Source organism: Oenanthe melanoleuca, chromosome 6 (genome assembly GCF_029582105.1).
Source record: "Oenanthe melanoleuca isolate GR-GAL-2019-014 chromosome 6, OMel1.0, whole genome shotgun sequence".
In the NCBI taxonomy this organism is placed as follows: domain Eukaryota; kingdom Metazoa; phylum Chordata; class Aves; order Passeriformes; family Muscicapidae; genus Oenanthe; species Oenanthe melanoleuca.
Genome location: NC_079340.1, coordinates 19108022 through 19127854, shown reverse-complemented (window position 1 = coordinate 19127854; position 19833 = coordinate 19108022). Strand labels below are relative to the sequence as shown.

At 39.3% G+C, this 19833-nt stretch overlaps 1 protein-coding gene across 1 annotated transcript in view; it reads right to left on the bottom strand.

Moving 5' to 3' along the window:
- TNKS2 (tankyrase 2) overlaps positions 1-6725 on the bottom strand; it is a 29807-nt gene extending 23082 nt beyond the window's left edge. The window contains exons 1-3 of the mRNA XM_056494597.1: positions 6445-6725; positions 1093-1317; positions 88-183 (exon numbers count right to left, since the gene is read on the bottom strand). Of these exons, the coding sequence (XP_056350572.1) occupies positions 88-183; positions 1093-1317; positions 6445-6652 (529 nt within the window). The 5' untranslated portion in view covers positions 6653-6725. The remainder of the gene's footprint in view (positions 1-87; positions 184-1092; positions 1318-6444) is intronic.
- Between the last annotated feature and the right edge of the window lie 13108 nt (positions 6726-19833).

Genomic DNA, 19833 nt, shown 5'->3' with positions numbered 1-19833 from the left:
TAGTATCAAAAAGACAAGCCCTAAACTACTGTGTCAGATCAGTTCAATTGTTACTAGTCATAAAGAAATCTAAAGATAATCACTTACCAGTCAGCACTGCTTTTGCAGATGGGTCTGCTAAATCCAAAGCTGTTCTTCCATCTGTGTTCCGGATGGTTGGTTCAGCACCGTGCTGCAACAGTACTACAAAAATGCCAAAGTCTTCTATGAGAAAACAATTCTACTAGACAAGGTTTATGAAACATATCATCACTGTAATCTGCAAGCAACAAAAGAAACCTCCTAACTTCCTTTTTCAAATTTTAATGTCAGCATTCTGCAGTGTCATCTGTGACCAGAGTATCTGGTAAAACATGTCTATACACATTTTAAGAGAAAAAAGCAGATCAGAAAGAACAACCACAGACTGACAAGAGACAATCCCAGCTGAAAGCTTGTGACTGACCAACCACAAAAACTTGTCAGCTATTTTCCATCAGCTCCAGAGCATGCTGCCCCAAATCCTGTGCTGTCCTAACCTGCAGACAGCAGTGGCAGGCTGTGCGTGTTGCACTCATATTCAGGCCAAACAGGTAATGTTATCTGTACAGCACTCCAGAGCTCTACAGTTCTCTTAAAGTAAATTGCAGCAAACCATACAATCAAGACTACATGCCTAACTTTCTACCTCTTTCTTGAAGAGCTCCTCTCAAGAACTGTGTAGGTAAAACAGGTAGTCAATAAAATTGAAGTTTTCCTATCCTTAACTAATTTAACACAGCTTCTACACATAAGAATGAATCCTTTATTAAGATCACTTTTTTTCTTTCCACTGCACTGCACAGACAGCATAGAAGTCTAGGCTGAAATAGAATTTAGCTCCACTATGTCACTTTAAAGCACTTTCCCCATAATGTCAATGTGAACCTTTACAGGTAGACAATCATAAAAATAGATCAAAAAACTTGTAACAGTGACATATAAATTGAAGTTCATAAAAGTTGTTTACTTTTAACCCATAGCTCCATAAAGTGAAAATGGTCTTTAAAGGGTTCTTGATTTTTCACAGTGAAAACAAGTGAGTCAGTCACAAGAAGAGTGGGAGAAAATTACCAATGCAGACATCTGTCTTCCCCTTAATGGCAGCTTCATGAAGGGGAGTGTAATTCCAATTATCTCGAGCATTAGGATCTGCACCGTGCCGCAAGAGCAGATTGACAACTTCAGCATGGCCAAAAGAGCAAGCGTTGTGAAGAGGAATAAGGCCTCCATCATCTCGTGCGTGGACATTGGCACCACTTTGAAGTAAATATTCAACTACATCCTTCCGACCAAAACCTGGAAGAGGAAAAGGGAGAAAAGGCTTCAGGGTGGGGTAGGAGAAATTCCTGCCCCAAACGTGCAGATTAAACCAAGAAAATTCAATAACAGTAACCACTCCTAAAGACAATCACAAGTGGCATGGGTTACTACAGAAGCATTTACACACTAATAATGTTTCTGAAACTCTTAAAAATTAAACTCAGTAGAAAAATTATATCAAGGATTACAGAAACAATTAATATCTTGAGAGGGTTCCCTCAAATTTCTGCTGTATCTTGCATGCTTATATAATGGCAAATGAACTAGGACATCAAACTGTATCTATATTTGCTCTAATATTTCCACGAGGCTAGAATGCTTTAGGATTTCTGCTTGTAGCCATTATACCCATCTGGTTATGTTCCAAACGCCACCTCAAAGGTTCCATGAATATCTTTGTGGGTCTCAGCAACTATTAGGGCAGATAAGAGCCATATTTTAGCTGCTATGTATCAGTCTTCCGCCAAGTACCTTCTGTGAAGTAACTCATGTGTGCAGGATTTGGCCTTCCTTGATCTAATTATCTGAGTTACAAACTCTTTTCCCGAACAGATCGAGATCTGGATGAAGTCTTGAGCTTTCCCCTCAGAGGGAATAACCATGAAGTTGCCAACACCACTGATATTCAGATTGCAGTAAATTTAAACTTTGCTACAGATCATCCATAGAATGTCCATGGTAGGTTTAAATCCTTGCAACCATAACCTAGAAATAATGTATATTCCTGATATCAACATAGCACTTCAGTGACAAAGTCACCAAAGCATATAAGTGTCAGCATTTCAGCTATAACTGAACTTTCAGTCTTAGCTTAGTTGTGACTGAAGCTTTTCATAGCATGTTCTTCACTAAACCTGACTTCAGTTAATCCCTCTTCTGGAGCAAGAAGCACTTTCACCACCTGGAGCTCCCAAAAAACCCATTGTGATTATTAACCAATTTCTGGATCCCACTTGCCAAGAGAAGATCTTGTAGACAAGCTGTATATGTCAGAGAGAGAGGCCTGGACAAGTATTCAGAAATACTTTAGTTAAATTCTCACTTTATTCCTCTTCCCTCAAATGTCTGGTAAGGAACCACATTCACCACAGATTTGTCATTATTGTAACAATCGTTTTATGTCAAACTTTTGAATCACAGGATGAACTTCAAGGTATTTTCCATTAACAGTCACAAGGCTATACCGGTGATGTGTTTTTTCAAAATACAATACTGGTGATGTGTTTCTTCAAAATACAATATTAATAATACAAATCTTAGCTTATTAGCACCTTGCCTAAGATAGAAGCACAGATCCTACAGAAAATTCACTTTTGAATCTCACCATGACACTTACCCATCTTGCCTGTCCTAACAGAGAACTTGGGATAAGAACTGGATCAGATACATGGTCCATGTAAAACCAATTTATCTGCACAGGCACAGTAAATCATATTCACTGCAAATGCATGCATATTTCTGCTGCCAAAAAAAAATTAGTAGCTATACCCATGCCGCCTTATTGCCCATACTACATTATATGCATCATGTTTCTCATTCTTAAGTATGTCCAGCTACTCTAAGTATTATAAATACTGTTACTTCTCTTAAATGTGTCCCGATATTTTTCTTGCTTCTTCAAGCTTTCAAGAAATTCTGTTTATAGTTTGAATATATAGTCAAAACATACTAAATTATCTTGAGAAACTACTCAAAAGAGACCTTCACATGTGCCAGAGTCCTGCAAACACATAATCAAAACTTTTGATAACACACTGCTTGATATTTTCTTCAAGTATCAAGAAATGTTCTCCAGGACTGCTGCAATTATGTTAGAAAAGACTGATCAAACTCTTTGTCCAGAAATTACATATCTGGTAGCTAAACCACTCATTCTTGTACAGAACGCATTCCTACCTCTCAAAGTATTGCTGCAAAGCAATGTTTTTACAGGTAGAATATCTCAGTGGGAATCAGCATCACAACTGAAAATCAGCTGTAGGTAAACCTTATTATAGGCACAGAGAATGCCCTTGGATCCCTCTATTTAATACAGAGGTTCAATCAAATACAATTCATGAGCAACCCACAGCTTTCCTCTCAGCAAAGTCTGAATCTACTCAGAAAGTACCTTAAGTACAACAACGCCCCTCAACTACCAGTAGCTAATTTAATGCTCATGAAATTAACTCATTTGTATCACACCAATTTTTGTAACTTCTCTCCAACACTGAGTGCACAGCAGGGATTCCTGACTTCCTTGGGGAAGCATCTGTACAACAGGGCACCATATATGGAAGGGGAATAATTTTCCCAGTACTTTCTAAAGGATGAGTACAGAGGAAGTGGCCACACTGCACAGCGATCTCTGCCTCTGCTTTTTCCCTGAGAGTGGAACAGGGGCAGCCTTTGCTATCATGGGAAGGCAGTCACTGCCTACTCTAAAAATTCCTCTTCACCATTAGCTGGCTGCAGTAAAAACTATTTCAACACTTTAAAAATCCGCAACATTGCAATTTTTAAGAGGTCGGGGTTTTCTTTAGCTCTTCACAAGAGACCACCTAAATGGGATCACAGCTTTCAGCTGTGCCAGGTAATGGTCTTATCATCAGAAACCCTTTGTTTTTTATTGCCAACAAGAAAGGCTGGCTACTCAGGACCTCGAGCTGACACTCTTCTACCCCTGTGACAGTTAAGCAGCTCACTGAACTTGTTCCATTACAAATTTTTAGCTGACAATTCCCAATTATTAATCGTAGTAGAAATGCACAACTGTGTATAATTTTAAAAAGGTATTTATTTACATAATTGGCATTCAGCTACTTTTGATGGGATAAAATGCTAATGGAAAGAACTTATCTCAAATTCTTCTCCTCTACCCTGGGTGATCATATTTTTTATTAATTTTAGATTGAAGGAAAGGCATTTTGGTACCTGCCAAGTCCTTAAAACCTTGTGATATTTTGAACTTTGACACACGCAGTGATGAAAAAGACTGACTTGAGGAAGTATATGCAGCTTATGATGGGAGAAGATGGAGACTCTTTTATTGTGAAGGGTGGTGGGTTCTTGAGAAAACCTTCAGGATAACTTAACCATCACATGCACAGTTGTGTACTAAAAAAAATCTGAAGAGCAACCTCCAGCAAGAGTCCATTATGTATCACTTCTGATAATGACATATTTCCAGGGACAGCTTGAAGTTTTTTTTTTTTTTTTTTTTTGTTTTTTTTTTTTTTACATCTTTTATTTCAAAATTCACCTTTACAAATTGACACATGGAAAAAGGGGAATTTGGTTTATTTTTAAAAAAAAGCCTGTTAGGTAATATCTGGGAAAAGAGGTAAAAAACAGAACCTAAGTTCAGACTCAGAATGCCACTAAAAAAGGAAAAAAAGCAATATAAAACATGGTGTATTTCAGCTCCAACTCCTCCATAAAAGAAGCCTTGAAACTGAATGAAACTAGTCAGAGAAGTTTTGTAATGTATTTTCCAAGAACACTCAGGTAACTAGGATAAACAAAGCAGGAATACAACAGATTTTTGCTTTTTACTTCCTGGAATGTGACTCCTTTAGAGGCAAAAACAAAAGCAGTGAGTATTACTCCAACTGTGAATAATAGGGGAAAGGCAAAACCAAACAAAACCAGTCAGGCCCATGTCCAAGAGCTCCTTATGTCCACCGTTCACAAAGAGCCTATTGCAGGTGGGCTGACAACAGCAGAGCTCGACCTGAGGCACTGAAGAGAGATCCATCGAAAAATCACACAAGTGTTTTCTAAGTGTTTCCTATTCTCAGCATCTCCTACAGGCCAGTGAGAGGAGCAATTAATTTCTCTGTACCAAGTCTGAGGAAAACCCAGGCATGACAACAGTGTTCCCCATTTACACACTAACCTGTTTAACATAAGAAATCTAACAACTACATGAAATCTAACAACTATGGCTGTGCATTTTCTAAAGAAAAATATTTATACAGATCAGGAGTTATTTAAAGCCAAGACAGATCACCTCTCATCAGAGACATAAATTAGATCACTATAGTGATGAGAAACATTCTAGGCAAAAAAAATCCAAACTAACAAAAAGCGAATAAAAACAACCCCTCACTTCTCCAAAATGCTGTAAAACATACATAGTAGTTTAGAAGTTCAGAGTTTATAACTGGACAGGCAGGATTGCTGCATATAAAAAAATAGCTACAAAAATTGTTTTCCTACTTTGACAGGATATTTTTCTCCTGAGCTCTTCTGCTGATCAAGCTTCTTGAATTTATGAAATACTGCTGTCCTGAGGAGGCTTTCAAGAACTTAGACCTCCTAAGTCTGAACGAAGCTCTTAACATGAGGAAAGGACACCTGAAGCAGAAACCTTTATCAAGACAATCTAATAAAGAAACAACATCTTTGTTGCTACCATATGGTCTAGCTGAAAAGAAGCTGCTGCTTTCTGCAGTCTGTCAGCCTTGGGGTGCTTCATCTAAGGCCATAATTAAACCAAAACAACCAACATGAAAACAACAGTCACAGTCAGGTCTTTGTCTGAAAAGGTGGGATACAATCTTCTGGCCTGTCGCCAGTGAAAGCAGTTGTCCTGTGACGTCAGTTGTTTGCTTACTTACGTCCTGAATTAACAAAGTCCATTTGTCAAAGATAAGAACGCAAAACGCTTAGAAACGGTGCTATCTGACAAGCACCTTCACGACTCCAATTCTAGAAATGCACAGGCCTGCTGAAATCCACAAGAACTGTACGTGGGACATTTGTCCCCGTCAGAGCTCACATGTCGCAACATGAACAGCATAAACCCCATTCCAGATGTGTCCTGAAAGCCAGATGAGGTTTGTTTCTTAAAAAAAAAAAATAAAAATAAAAAAAAGGAAAAGAGAAATAAGGAGCAGACGCAGTTGTACCGCGTCCGGCGACCCCCAGAGCGGGGGTGGCACCGGCTCGGTCCCGGCGCCGGGCTGCCCGCGGGGCGGGGGCGATGCCCGGGGGCCGCGGAGCTCCCGGACCTCGGCGCTGCGCCCGGCCCGAGCGGCGAGGCCCGAGCGGCCCGGCGCTACCCCACGGCCCGGCGCCCCGGGGAGGCGGCGCTGCCCCCGGCTACCCCTGCCCCGGTACCTGCGGCGAAGTGCAGCGGGCTGGACTTCCTGCCCGCCGTGTCCCGGCTGTTCACGTTCTCGGGCCGCACCAGCCGCTTGACCCGCTCCACGTCCCCGTTCCTGCAGGCCTCGAACAGCTCCCTGGCCGGCTCGGCCGCCGCCGCCGCGCCACAGCCCGGCGCCTCAGCCAGAGCGGCCGCGCCGCCCGCGCACCGTCGCCCCGCCATGGCCGGGCCGGGCCGGGCGCCCCGCAGCCCCCGCCGCCCCTCACGGCCCGCGGGGCTCCGCACGCGCTGCCGGGCGGGCGCTGCGCCCGGCGGAGGGATCCGGGCACCGCCGGCCTCGTGCGCAGGCGCGCGCGGCGGGAGCCTCCCAGCGCCGGGCCGCGGTGCTGCGGCTCCATCCGGGAGCGGGAGCGGGAGCAGGGAGCGGGCCCGCCAGGGGGCGCCACAGCGGCTCGGCGCGGGAGCGTGAGGGGCCGGCGGCGTGAGGGGCGCGGTCACACGGGCTGGCCGTGACCTGTCCCTGCTCCGCTGTGGGGGACGATGCGGAACAGGAAAATATAGCGTAGCGATTCGTCCCGGAACAACAAATGTGCCTTTGCTGCTTTTAGTAATTAAATGTAGGGATTTTTCTGTTCAGGGATTTTTTTTTCCCCTTTGCAAAACGTGTAAGATTGCTTTTTGGTGCCAAAGGCTTTATGATCTTTGCACCGTTGCGTATATAGCAAAACACTGTGACTCCGAGGAAGTTGAGAGCTTGCATAATAACTATTAAATGGAAATTATACAACCTAAATGACGTGGTTCTCTTTATTAATCTCAAAAAAAACAGATAACAAAAACCCTGTTAGTTGACTTTGCCAATTCAAGGTTTTGGAAGAGAATGGAAAGTGTCCCCCCCACACTCTCCCAGTAAGCCTCATCTGCTTGATGGGGAAGCCTGAGCCCAGGTGGGACTGACTAGAAGAGGATTGCATTGATAATTCTGAAATATGTAATTTTTTTTCTTCCCTCACACCATATTAAAACACTTTGGAAATGGTAGTTGAATACAGTTGGAACCTTCCTGTGGCAAATGCAGAGATGAGTACCTCCAAACTCAGCTGATCTGGATCACTGTTACAGTAGGAAAAATTACTAAATACAAGGAAAAAGATCTAGCACATTTATACAGACTAGTCACTTCCATTCTGTCAAACATCCCTGAAGCAGGGCAGTTACATCCAAATTTTCTCTCCCTGGTCCACACTCATGCCTAAACTGCACCCAGGAATTTTTCTGGGGGAGACTACAAGCTGTACCAGGCTGTCACCATGCTCTAGTGAGAGATCAAGGTCTGATGTTGGTGTCTTTGTCCAGTTTAGTAATTTACACATAGTTACAGAGGCAGTGTGACAGAAGATTGCAGCCAACACGGGGCAGAAACCACAAGTTTTGACAAACATGATGCCTTGGTCATGTGTGTTTTCTGTAATCCCACTGGCTTTTCCCCGTGTCTCCATTTAAATTTCAATCTGTACTCAGCAGGCAGGGAATAGCCAGGCTATGGCCAGAGTCCCACACATACATAATTCATCCACTGCTTTGCATGTAACCATAATGCTCCTGCATAAACTGTCATCAAATGTGGCTCATAGGCCTGCAGCCCTCTCAGACCTTCCCAACTTCTCCAAAGTATGCATGATGAGAGCTTTCCTTCCTGCCTGCAGGCACCACAGACTGGAAACAAGACCTGCAATGCTGCCATTTGAATCTTTTATTATCGCCATTAGCATAGCTGGAAAAACTGTACAAGCTTCTGAGTTCACAAACCCTTCTCTGGGCCTACCGTGGAAGTGGCAAATGCTCTAACTTGAATGCTTTCATTTCAAAATTAAAGAAGGGACTTTGTATCTCAAAATCAGTGGAAGTGCAAATACCTGTGTAAATACAAGTACATCCTGCTCCTCAGGTCTTCTAAGTAATTTTAAATCCAGAACAATATTTCACTATTCCACTGGAGCAGGATTATAAAGAGCATGGCCTGTAATAAACTCTATGTTCTCTCCACATCACTATACCCAAAGTATACTATTATTCCACATTATCCATAGCCTGATTTCCTTTTCCAACATATTTTTGTAATAGTTTGAGTGGGAAACTACAGGAGGTCTTTATGAATGGGAACAGTTAAAAAAAATACTGTAAGAGCAGGATTCAATTACCCTTGAATTCAAGGAGGCAAAGACTCCCAGCATATTTTAGGACTGGTGTATTAATAGTGACTTCACAGTGACTTCTGAGATTCACCATACATATCCTCCTTTTTTTGTTATTTATGTGTTTATTTATTTTAGGAGAAAATAATATAATATCCAATATTTTTCTTCTTTTTTTTCTGTGCAATAGCATGGTTAAAAAGCCATAGCTGAAATATATATCAAATCTCACCCAATACATGTGGTAGGGACTTTTCTAGGGGCAGCAGGGGGTTTGTAACCCACCTATTATTAACCCCACCTGAGAGGCTCAGCTATGAACAGCTCAAAAACATTTCACTGTTATTCCTTTTAGTGTAATTTGTGATATACCAATGGCCTCTATCTTTGAAGTGTATTTATTCTGGTGGCACAACCTCACAAAGTAGAAACATGAAATATTTTGGAAGTGTGCTCAGCTTAGAAGCGTGCTTGGTTGGTCACTAGAGGGCAGGAAAGGAAAGGAGATAAAAAGGAAGGCAGAAAAAAGAAGGAAAAAAAGAAAAAGAAGAAAAATAAAAATAAATAGAGAAAGATATAGAAAAAGAAACAAAAAGAGGGACTGTTGTATATGGAAAGACTAAAGCAGCCTTAAAAATAAATGCTTTTCCTTTCTGCTTAGGAGATTAAGGTTTACTTATGGGGAGAGACATTGTTCATGCCAATCTACAAGGCAGTCCATCAGATTTAAGATTTTCAGCTGGCAGCCCTTCATGTTATGAGGACTTTCCAGTTCTTTCTAATTGATCCCTGAAGTGCTTTGCCTTGCTCATGGAAATAAAGTAAAATGCTAGAATAAATAGAACATTTCAAGAGTTCAGAAATTTAGCTTATTCTAAATGGAGAATGATTTAAAATTCATTCAATTTAAAGTATTTCCAGATGAGACTTAGAAAAAAGCCCAAACCAGGGATAATTAATGTGTGCATCAGGAAATAATAAAACATTCGTGTAAAAGAAAAGGGTTTATTTTGGAGAGAAACAGAAGTGATCTGTTGTTTATTACTGAGTTTTTATAAATATAAACAGAAACTTTCTCAGTGCAAGCTTCTTTTTCTAAATGAAAATACCAATTTAAGAAATACAGGCTCACTGCAAAATCAAAGCAGTACAGGCTGTACGTACATCAGCGAATATGTTTAATACTGGATCTTTAAAGCAACTTTCTCCCTTCTCCTTCTTATGTAATTTATCAAGTACTTTAGCTATGTCTTTTAAACCAGCAGGAACCAGTTCTTTTCCTCTGCCTGTGTGTAGTTAGTGGTGTTTTATATGTATCACCTTTATTTTACCAGCAGATGGGGGTAAAGTGTAATAATTATGAAATGTTCTGGAATAATGAAGGGATTTAAAAAAAAAAAAAGAAAGAAAGAAAGAAAGAAAGGAGACATGGAGATGGTGAAATGTTGAGAGACTGAGCTTTTCATAGAGAAGCAAACACAAAGCTGAGTGGTCCCTCCAGGAGATGGGGATACACTGAGTTGTTAACAAGCTGTAAGGGTCGGCCATTTAGTTATCAAAATACTGTATCTGTGTATGCAGCAACCAAGAAAATTGTTCAGCAGCTTCATGACCAGCTGTGGTGACAGCAGTTGGATAAGATTTTTTAAGTGGTAGGGAGAAGCTTGTGATTCAGACACCAGCAGCACAGATAAATGTATGAGAGTTCATGGAAACTAGATTACACAGAAAAAAGAAAAAAAACCCTTTGGTCCAGGATACCTGTGATTTGTTTAAAATTGTTCCAGTTTTCTGTCAAAAACTGCTAGAGAGAAACATGCCTAGAGGGCTTAAAGGGAGCTCTTGTTTGTTTTTCTGTAGTGCCTGGAACATTCTGGGATGACAGAGAGCTTTTTTAAAAGCATAGGTTCCTTGCACGCAAAGAAGAATTACACAGGGTGCCAGCATGGGAACATGGCAGAGGCCTGGGAAGTTGTTATTTTTTATTGGGGAGAAACCACAAGCAGCAGAGGAGTAGTAGGGCCAAAGATCAGCCTTGACTGGGGATGCCAGCAAAATAGGTTCATCTGTACCTCAAACAGGTATGATAATACAAAAATGCTACAAGCAATTAAAGGCAAACAGAATATCTCTCCAACCATGAAATTCCTTTTTTCTGAAGCCAATCAAAATCAAAACAATTGTGGGCTAATTATGTTATAATCTGTGTAGAACTGACTGAGATAGTAATAGGGAAAGAGTAATTCTCTTGAAAAATCATCTTAAGGAGAATATTTCAGAGCAGCAATCAACAAGTAGCGAGAGACTCTCCATGTATTTAAATTGTAGTTCAAGTGACATTTATCAACAAAATTCCCTGGTCTTCCAAGTAATTGACCAAGCAGGCAAGTTTCTCAGTGTTTTACCCTTAACTGCCCTCTGAAGCACCATTCCTCTTTCCACTGATGGCATAAGAAGCCCATACTTCTAATTTTGATACTGGAATTGGTTGCCTATAGTATGTAAATACCATACAGAGCAGGCAGTGTGAAGGAAAGCAAAGAAGAAACTAAATGTAATGTTTTTTAAAGAAAGTAGTACTGTATCTCTCCAAATAGTTGCACATAGGTTGTCAAGTTGTTATTTCAGAACAGATCTTTGAAAGACAATTTCTCAACAATTCAAATGATGGCTTCTTGGAACAGCTAGTTCCACAGTCCAGGGAAAAAAAATAGGAAAATGAACAGGCTATTCTTGACTTCAGCCTAAGAAAAAGTTACTTAGTTTGAGAAGTTTTTAGAAGTTTTTTTTTAGTTTGTCAAATCCAGTGAATTTCAGTATTTCTAATGGAAAGCTCTTGCTGAAGAATAGTCCATGGCAGTGATTCAGAAGAGGAATTGTGATGAGAAGACGGGATGTCATTACAGTGATATTAAAATCAGACATGAAACCATTAAAATACTAAGACTTACTGCGAAGAATATATTTATGCAGATTTTCAACTGAGTGAAGAAAGTAGGAAATGTTCAAATGGTTGCTGGAGTCACACTCCAATGGCCAGAAATTTTCAGTAAAAACGTATAAAAATAAATACAATCTTTCTTTTTAAAATGAGGATTATGAGAGGTCAACACAGTTATGTATATGTCCTACTAAGCATAAGTTATTACAGAGCTAAACCAATATTACAGCTAGAAACTTCTCCTTTGGGAGGATTTTTCCCACAGCCTAAAATTAATTGTAACCAGTAATGTCTCAAAAGGGTATAGTACATTTTGTGAGGGATATTCTTTGAGGAAAAAAGTGCTCTGATAAGACAACTCTTATGTACCTGGAAGCAAGGTTTAAAATCTTCATCCAAAGAGATTTTTGTCTTTAACAGAAAAATCACATCATACTCAGATATTTACCAGGATAAGGATAAGGATATTTGCCTTCCTACCTGAATGCAGAGCAGCCACACTGCAAATAAGTGACTAATCCTCACTTAAGTGATATCTATTTCATTTATTTGTACCATCAGTCAACTGAAGCCAGAATCCCTTTATCAGACCTCTGAGGTCAAAAAAAGCAACAGAACTGCTGGTTACACCTTAAATTTATTGAAGACTTGAGTCTAACACAAGTTAGAAAACATCGAGTAGTCAGAAAGTTCTAAAGTAACTGTACACTTGAACGGTGCTGAAAGCAAATTAAATTGCAAAAATAAACTAAAAGCCCTTAAACTGGCAACATTTTAAGGCTCTGTTACATAGGTATTTATTTTTGTATGTATTACTTGACTAAATATGCGCAAGAATGTTGCATCAGTTTCACTGATACTTTATAAAAGGCTTACTGAATTTTACACTGGAGTTTATGAAAACATTTTAAAGTTAAATCTCTTTGGCATCACTCTCTCTCTCACGCCCATACATACACATACACACATACTAGCCATGAGTAAAGCAATTTTTAAATAGAATAGTAAATTTGTTGGCTTTGTTTATTGTCAATATTATACATTTAAAGGATGGGAAAACATTAGCAAATTAAGTATCATTGGTTTTTTTCACAGTTCAGGGGCATAAATCCATGGCAACATACCATTCATTTATGTGTATATATGGCCTTTCTCTGGATTTTGGGGTTTTTTAGCGAGAGAATATTTTAAGGACTTTATTCAGGCAGTTTATTCTAGGATTATTTCTGTGATTTAGTTTTTAAATTCTCTAATTATTATAAGCAGCTGAGATTTCTTCTATATTGTTTATATGAAGCCTTATGGTAGTAATTTATGTCTTTATTTGTCCATGGAAGTTAATTTTTCCATTCAGTTCAGAAAATTACTGATTTTCCTCTTTTATCAAACATGCCTTGATTAATGGAATATTGTCTCGTTGTCACTTTCCGAGATCATGGGTACACAGTGATGTAATCTGACTGCCTAAAAATAGTAAATGGTGCTAAATTTCACCTGGAATGTGATTATTTAGCATGGCACTGTGTACTTGGCCAGTAATACCTGATAAATTCCTCTTTAAATGGTTTTTAAATACTTTTTTAGTGTATAGGGTAATGCTGTGTAATGAGGATTTTAGCTATCTGAGAAATACATTTAGAAGTTTTCCTTTTTATATTTTAGAGGTTACTGAATACATTTCTTTATAATTAAAAAGTGGGTCATTTTTACTTTTCATAATTACATAAATGCTAACTATTGCTGCTAAGTTGAAGTTACACAAGATGTCATTTCAACAGCAAGGTTACTTGGGGTTAAAACTAAATATATCTTAGGTTCTACCTCTCTGGAATTGTTCCAGGAGCATGAATGGTCATCCTTCTCTCTTTCCTTTTCAGTTCTTTGCCTCATCTGGCCAGGCTCTTTGGTCTTCAAGATGAGAAATACTTAACTGAGTCTCCTACCTCACTTTCCCCAAAAATGCCCAGTGGGAACCTATTTTAATTCCAGATCTGTCTCGTGACTTGAATGACTTCAAGACTGGAAACAGAGCAGCTGAATGGAATGTTAGACCAGTGTGGAGAAGTGGGCATGATGAAGATCTTAAAACCTCAAAGACATTTGAAATGCGCACAATATGTGTGCACACAAAGAAAGCTCCCATAGGTGTCTAATAGTGAAATAGCTTTTCCCATTAGGTTACTAACTCGTTTTCTTCAGAAATAATTTCACTGATGATCCTTTCTCTTCTGTCTAGACAGGTCATGGAGCAGAGCTGCTGCTGTCTTCCTCAATACTGTCCTTGCATGGAAACTATTCAGTGTGGACCAGAATAACCCTTGCAGTCTAGATGATAAGACCCAGATGTTCTTGTGGCCCTCTTAGCTTGTAAACAGAAGTCCTCTGCAACTGATAAACACTGGGTACAAGTTGGCCTAATTTGTATTTGATCCAAGATAAATGGTATCCCTGGAAAAAAAAAATACATGGAATGCATGCTAGTTACTAGGAATCTTAAACTGTTGGCAAACAAATTCTCATTTGTGTAGTCTGACACAACCAGCAAAGTCAGCCATGCATTCAGAAGGGTGCAGAGCACTATAGAACTGATGACAGCACATGCACAAATGGCTCAGGGGTTTTCTTCTCCATTCAGGCACTTTACACTGTAACAGTATTTAATAATGCTATTAAGAATATCAGTTTCCCTTTTTATAGCTACATCGAGTGATCCAAAAGCAATCTGTGCTGTAGCAAAGATCTGAGAGACCACAGTGCAAGATTTACCACAAAAACTGATACATGCCTGTGTTCATTTTAGCCAAGACAGAGCAATCACAGTAAGGAAAAATCAGGAGGTATTAGGAATGCTCCAATTCAGCCAAAAGAGCTTTTAGCAAAACAAACTTGGAATAAAATAAAATTGTACTTTTTCTGAGCAATTCTCACTTGGCATCTACTTAGGTAACACAGAGAGGGAAGTTCTGGGAAGTTGGATTTACCTTACAAGGAGTGTGAAGTAGAAACTGTATCTTGCATCTAAGAGCACAGTAACACCATCTTCTGAGGAAGAACTGGTCTGCTTTTAGCAGAGATCTCACACAGTCCTGTAGGTGTAGCCCACCTTGGCTAAAAGCTGAATTAGTTATTTTTTCCCCATGTGGTCTAGTTCTGCCTAGCAAAGTATTGGAATGTTTGGAGTAGTCATGTTGACTTAGATAGAGAGACCTGCTTATGGGAAGTTCAGTAACATGCCTAAATGATTTGCTAATTAAGGTGGTCAACTGGCAGTCCCTTTAGGATAGGAGAAGAATCTGAAGGTTTTGCCTCTGCACTGGCAGAATAGTGGGAGAGAAAGAAATAAATCTACTATAGATTCCCTTAGCTAACATTCCTCAGTACTGTGTTATTTATTACTAGACAGAATCATAATGTACTTTGATGCAGAGCTCATAACATTCTTAAAAGGAATATTTAATAAGTCCCTGAAGAGAAGAACCAGAAACCAGAAGATAATATGCTTTAGTATAGTAAGAAATTAAACAAATACACATGCTACTTACATTGTTCAAAAAAGCTATGGGAAACCATAGTGATTAAATCTAAGTTATCCATTAATGGCTGCCCTGAGGCCACTCTCTAAAGCAACATACCTGTCCAGCAGATGCTGACTTGGAAGCTTGGATTAAGACATGGTAGAAGAGCTCACTGTAGGTGTGATGAGAGCTAATTCAAGAATGGAAAAAGATTGGAGTAAATGCAGACGTTCTGCAAAGTGATATTAGAACCACCTGAATAGTTCTGTTGGCAGAATGGAGTAGCCATAGCCTTGCTATTATTAGCCTGATCAGAAACAGTGAAATCCAAGCTATGCTCCCACACAGGCCAAGCTCAATTACTCAAGATAGAGATCTGTATGTATGGACAGAAGTCAGCTTGGCACAGCACTGAAGCTCCTCCTTTAGGAAATCCACCTTTAGTTACTGACTTACTTTGGAAATATACTTTTTCTTGACAAAAAAAAAACCCCAAGGAATCCATGATTGTGTGTTTGTATTTTGAAATTGCCTGGTTACTGATTCTTTTTAATTTCTAAGTTACACTTTGTCCAGATACTTTAGACAGAAGATTTATTGTCAGTTTGGTTGTTGGTTTTTTTTTTCAGGCAAACTGCCAATGTCCTCTTTTAAACCCCTGCTTCTGCTCTAGCTGTTCCCAACTCAAATGTGAAGGCTTAGGTGACATTATACTCTTTGGACAGGGATTCCAAATTCAAACTGTGACAAGGCTTAATATAGCCCCTCTGTGTCTATATTGGGAGGAATTGTGCAAACCAGCTGGGCATGTGGTTATTGCGAATAATGGCAAAGTCTGATGTTCTTTTTAATTCTGATGCCAAGCACCCTGATAAATCTTAGAACATGGTGCCATTTGGAAATCCTGCCTTCTGTCCATTGTTTAGAAAAAAGAAGTTGAATGAAGAGAAACCACCATAAACATAATATGGATTATGTGTCAAAAAGTTTCAAACCAGCAATTTAAAATTGGTAATAAAAAAAAAATCTTGATTTTTTAGGCCAAAATGGTGCTTTTGTTATTCTAAAAACTGCACTAGAAATATGGCAAACAAGTTAAATTGTAATTCTGCACACAGGATATTTCGTACCCTGTTCTTTTGCGAAACACCACAGCACTTAAAATTACTAAATGGAACTATTGACATAAATGTTAACCAAGAATCCTAAACAATAAAAAAACTCCATATAAAAACAGTCTAAGATTTGTTTGGAATTTTAGGAGGTGAGGGGGAAATATTTTCAGCAGTTACTGACAACTCTCTGACTTTGAGGCTACTTAAAAGGAAAAATTATATTTCTTCTCCTGTACAAAAAAGTATGTCTACAAAAAAAAGCCTCAAACAGTAACAACCTTTCCAGGGACTAGACACAGAGAAAGATCAGTTTTTTGGTACATTGATTGGTGTTTTCTTCACATTCTATCTTTCAATTCAGAGATCTCTAAACAACTTCTTAACTAGCAAATTTTCTGTCAGCTATTGGAAGGTTTTAAGTTATGAAGTGATTAAGAAGCAAAAATATGAAAGAAATAATGAAATGTTTTTCTGTTGGAAGCTTATCTTGGACCAGTTCTGTTGTACTGTGTACAAAATCAACTTGATATGGGCATTGACACTCCAGGCTAAAATTGGAAGGAATACAAATCAGGGCCACAGTGATCTGCAGGGATTTATTTGAATGTTCTTTACCTTTGCTATGTACCTTTTATTATCTTATGCCAGTCCTCCAAGTTTATCTATGTGAAGCCAACACTCTCCTATTTTTAATTAGCCTCTGAATATGGAGTAGAGCCTTTCCTTTAAAATACATATTAATATTGTGCATTTGTGCTACCAACTTGGCACGTGTTTGCAGCAGACCCACTGACACACTAACCCTGTTTTTGCACCTGTTGTGTTAGCATATGGTAAGGCTAATTCACTGATTCTGTGAGGCACCACTTTAGAGCTCACAGGCTGCTCACCTAGCTAGAGAGCTGCCTCTCAGCTGCAACTGAGAGCAAGACTGCTCTTAGTCATTTCTCAGGACAAAGGAGCTCATCTCAAGTCCTGATCTGTCTTCAGCAAATCCCTGACATGACCCTAAATTTCTTGGAAAGCCTTATTGAATCAGTTATTGACTGTCTTCTGTTAGCTACAAGTGGGAAGAGGCAAGGATGAATCTGATCTCCTTGTGTCCTCTGGGCAAGAATGGCACATTGAATCCCTGTTACATTTCCTCCAGTAACCTGCCTTCCCTCAGTCCAGGGATGAGTTGAGTTTTTCACACTGGAGAGTTTGTTGTGCAGATATGTGATCCCAAGACTGGAACACAGAGCTGTTAGACACTCGTGACAAGCACAGCTCCTCTAACTGCAGGGACAAAAAAAAAAGGTAGGAGGAGAAATGGGATGTCAGGAAAACGTGCTTCTTAAAATGTCATGCGTCATTTTAGCTGTCACCTTTTCCTAAATTTTGTGCTGTATCACTTGAGGCACAAGGTGAAGGAGACAGAGCAAACAAAGGGCAGTGGCCAGCCTCCTCTGAATTAAGAGACCTTGTGCTTAGCACTGCTCAAGGACACTAAAATATTATGGTATTTTTTTATTAAATAACACTGAAGTCTGAATTGCTATCAGAGTAATGAAGTTTAGATAAACTCAAAAGTGCTACAAAACACTTACCTGCAGTGAAAATACAGAATTTATGAAGACTTAAAATTTCCCTTCATATTTAGACAATGTATCTAAATTATTTTTGCTGGGTTCTTTCTTGGCACATGTTACATTTAAATTACAACATTTGTGATGGGAGGAAAAGACCAGCATCAACTGGCAGTGCTCCCTTCTGGGTCTCTTTTGAAGAAAATGCATGACCCCATAAAAATAGGGCTTAGTCATAGCATCTGCTCAGAGACAGAAAAAAGCCTCTAGATACAGAGCCCCTCGCCCAATTTTTTCCTAGACCAATATCCATTTTTTTTCACCATGATTTCCTCCTGCCCTCTGCTTCCTACTCCAAATTAAACCAAATTTAGTAGGCAATTCCAGACCTTCCTATTTGAAAGTGTCCCCTGGCAGGAAATCAGTGCCCTGTTTTTTAGATTAAAAAAGAGCAAGCAAACTAAACATTTTCTCAGGATGTATGCTTATATCTCACCCACTCTAAATCCATGCATATGCTTTTTGCATTAGCCATCCTATCATCAACTCTCTGAGCCTGACTACCAAAGTGAAATTTAAGGTGGTTGAGTAGTCAATTATCTGCAAGAGTGAAGTCTCAGTGAGTAATTGAACCCATCTACTTAGAAGACTTAGAAAGTAAGAAAACTGGGTTTAGATTTGATACTATATATCAACAATGGAGTCACAATACATTTTGGTAGTTGTTAAAAATACTGTATGACATAGCAGCAGCTCTAAGAGTTCTGTGGTACTTCGGCTACTAAAAGTTGTTGGAGTGTGTATAGTCTGGTTTATCTGTAAGTCATGTTTCCTTCCTGCTATGAAGTCTTGCTCTAATTCAGATCTTTGACTATCTATTTCTTTTGATAATGCATGGAAACATCATGTTAAACTTATATCAATATGAATCTGCAGGGAAAGTAAGGTTGCTCAGCTGGTCTGCTGAACCACTCCTTCCATAAACAGACAATACAAACAGATGAAGTAAAGTGTTAGGCAACACTCCATGAAACTAAGTTTTTTATGGCATTTCTTTTCAGCATTACAACAGACTTGAGTTGTTTTTTTTTTGCCATTTGATCTGATTACAGTATACTGGTGCTGAAGTACAGAAACCCACAAATTCAAAGAACCCTGTACCTTGTTAAATTTCTGCAGACTATTATGGCTGTGGGGATGATGCACAGTGAAAGTATAATTGTCCCTAAACTGGGAACACATCCCACTGAAGGCATTTCTAAGCATCATCTTGCCCCATCAAGAAAAGCCTGGCAGGAGTTTCAAGTGGGAGTTCCCACCCTTGTTATTAGTTGCATTGTAAGGGTTACACACTGAGCGTGGTAACATTGCTCAGGGAGAGATCTTCAGGAGTATAATTACTCTTTCAAATTCATATGGATAAAGAAAGGAAATGATCCTGAGAGCAGAGGACCTCAAAGACCCACAAAAGCAAGAGACTGTATCTTTATTGACTTAGCTGAGAAGGTATCATTAGAATGTCAGCCAGAGAAGCAGGGCAGGGACTTATTATATGTACATGGTAGATGTTATTCATAGTTCACGCCAGTCTGGTGTGCTTACACTGGAGTAGGTCTCATGCAGTTTCATGAGGAACAGCTGCTTTTTATCAATTTTGCATCCAACTCTGATAGTTTATACAGTTTAAACAAAATAGAGATGAATGCCTTATTTTGATAAAAATGGCAGAGGGAATGTTTTGCTAACTTCGGCAAACTGATGTAAAAGTAAAACCATAAATGTCTGAGTCCAGGAAGCTCCCGTCTTGGACAGAATGACATTTTCCTGCAAGAAGGATTAATTTGCCTTCATTTTTGTATATGGATATCATAAAAAGCAGGGCACAAACATAAACCTGGAATAAAAAGCTGTAGTTTGCTATCAACTATATGATGTATTTTTAAAGTTTCATATGCTGTTTGAGAACACAGAGCACAAAACAAATACTATATCACTTGCAGAACTTATAACAAGGGATGGTAGAAGCAGGATATGCTGGAAGAGAAATGCTGCTGACTCCAAGGCTGATC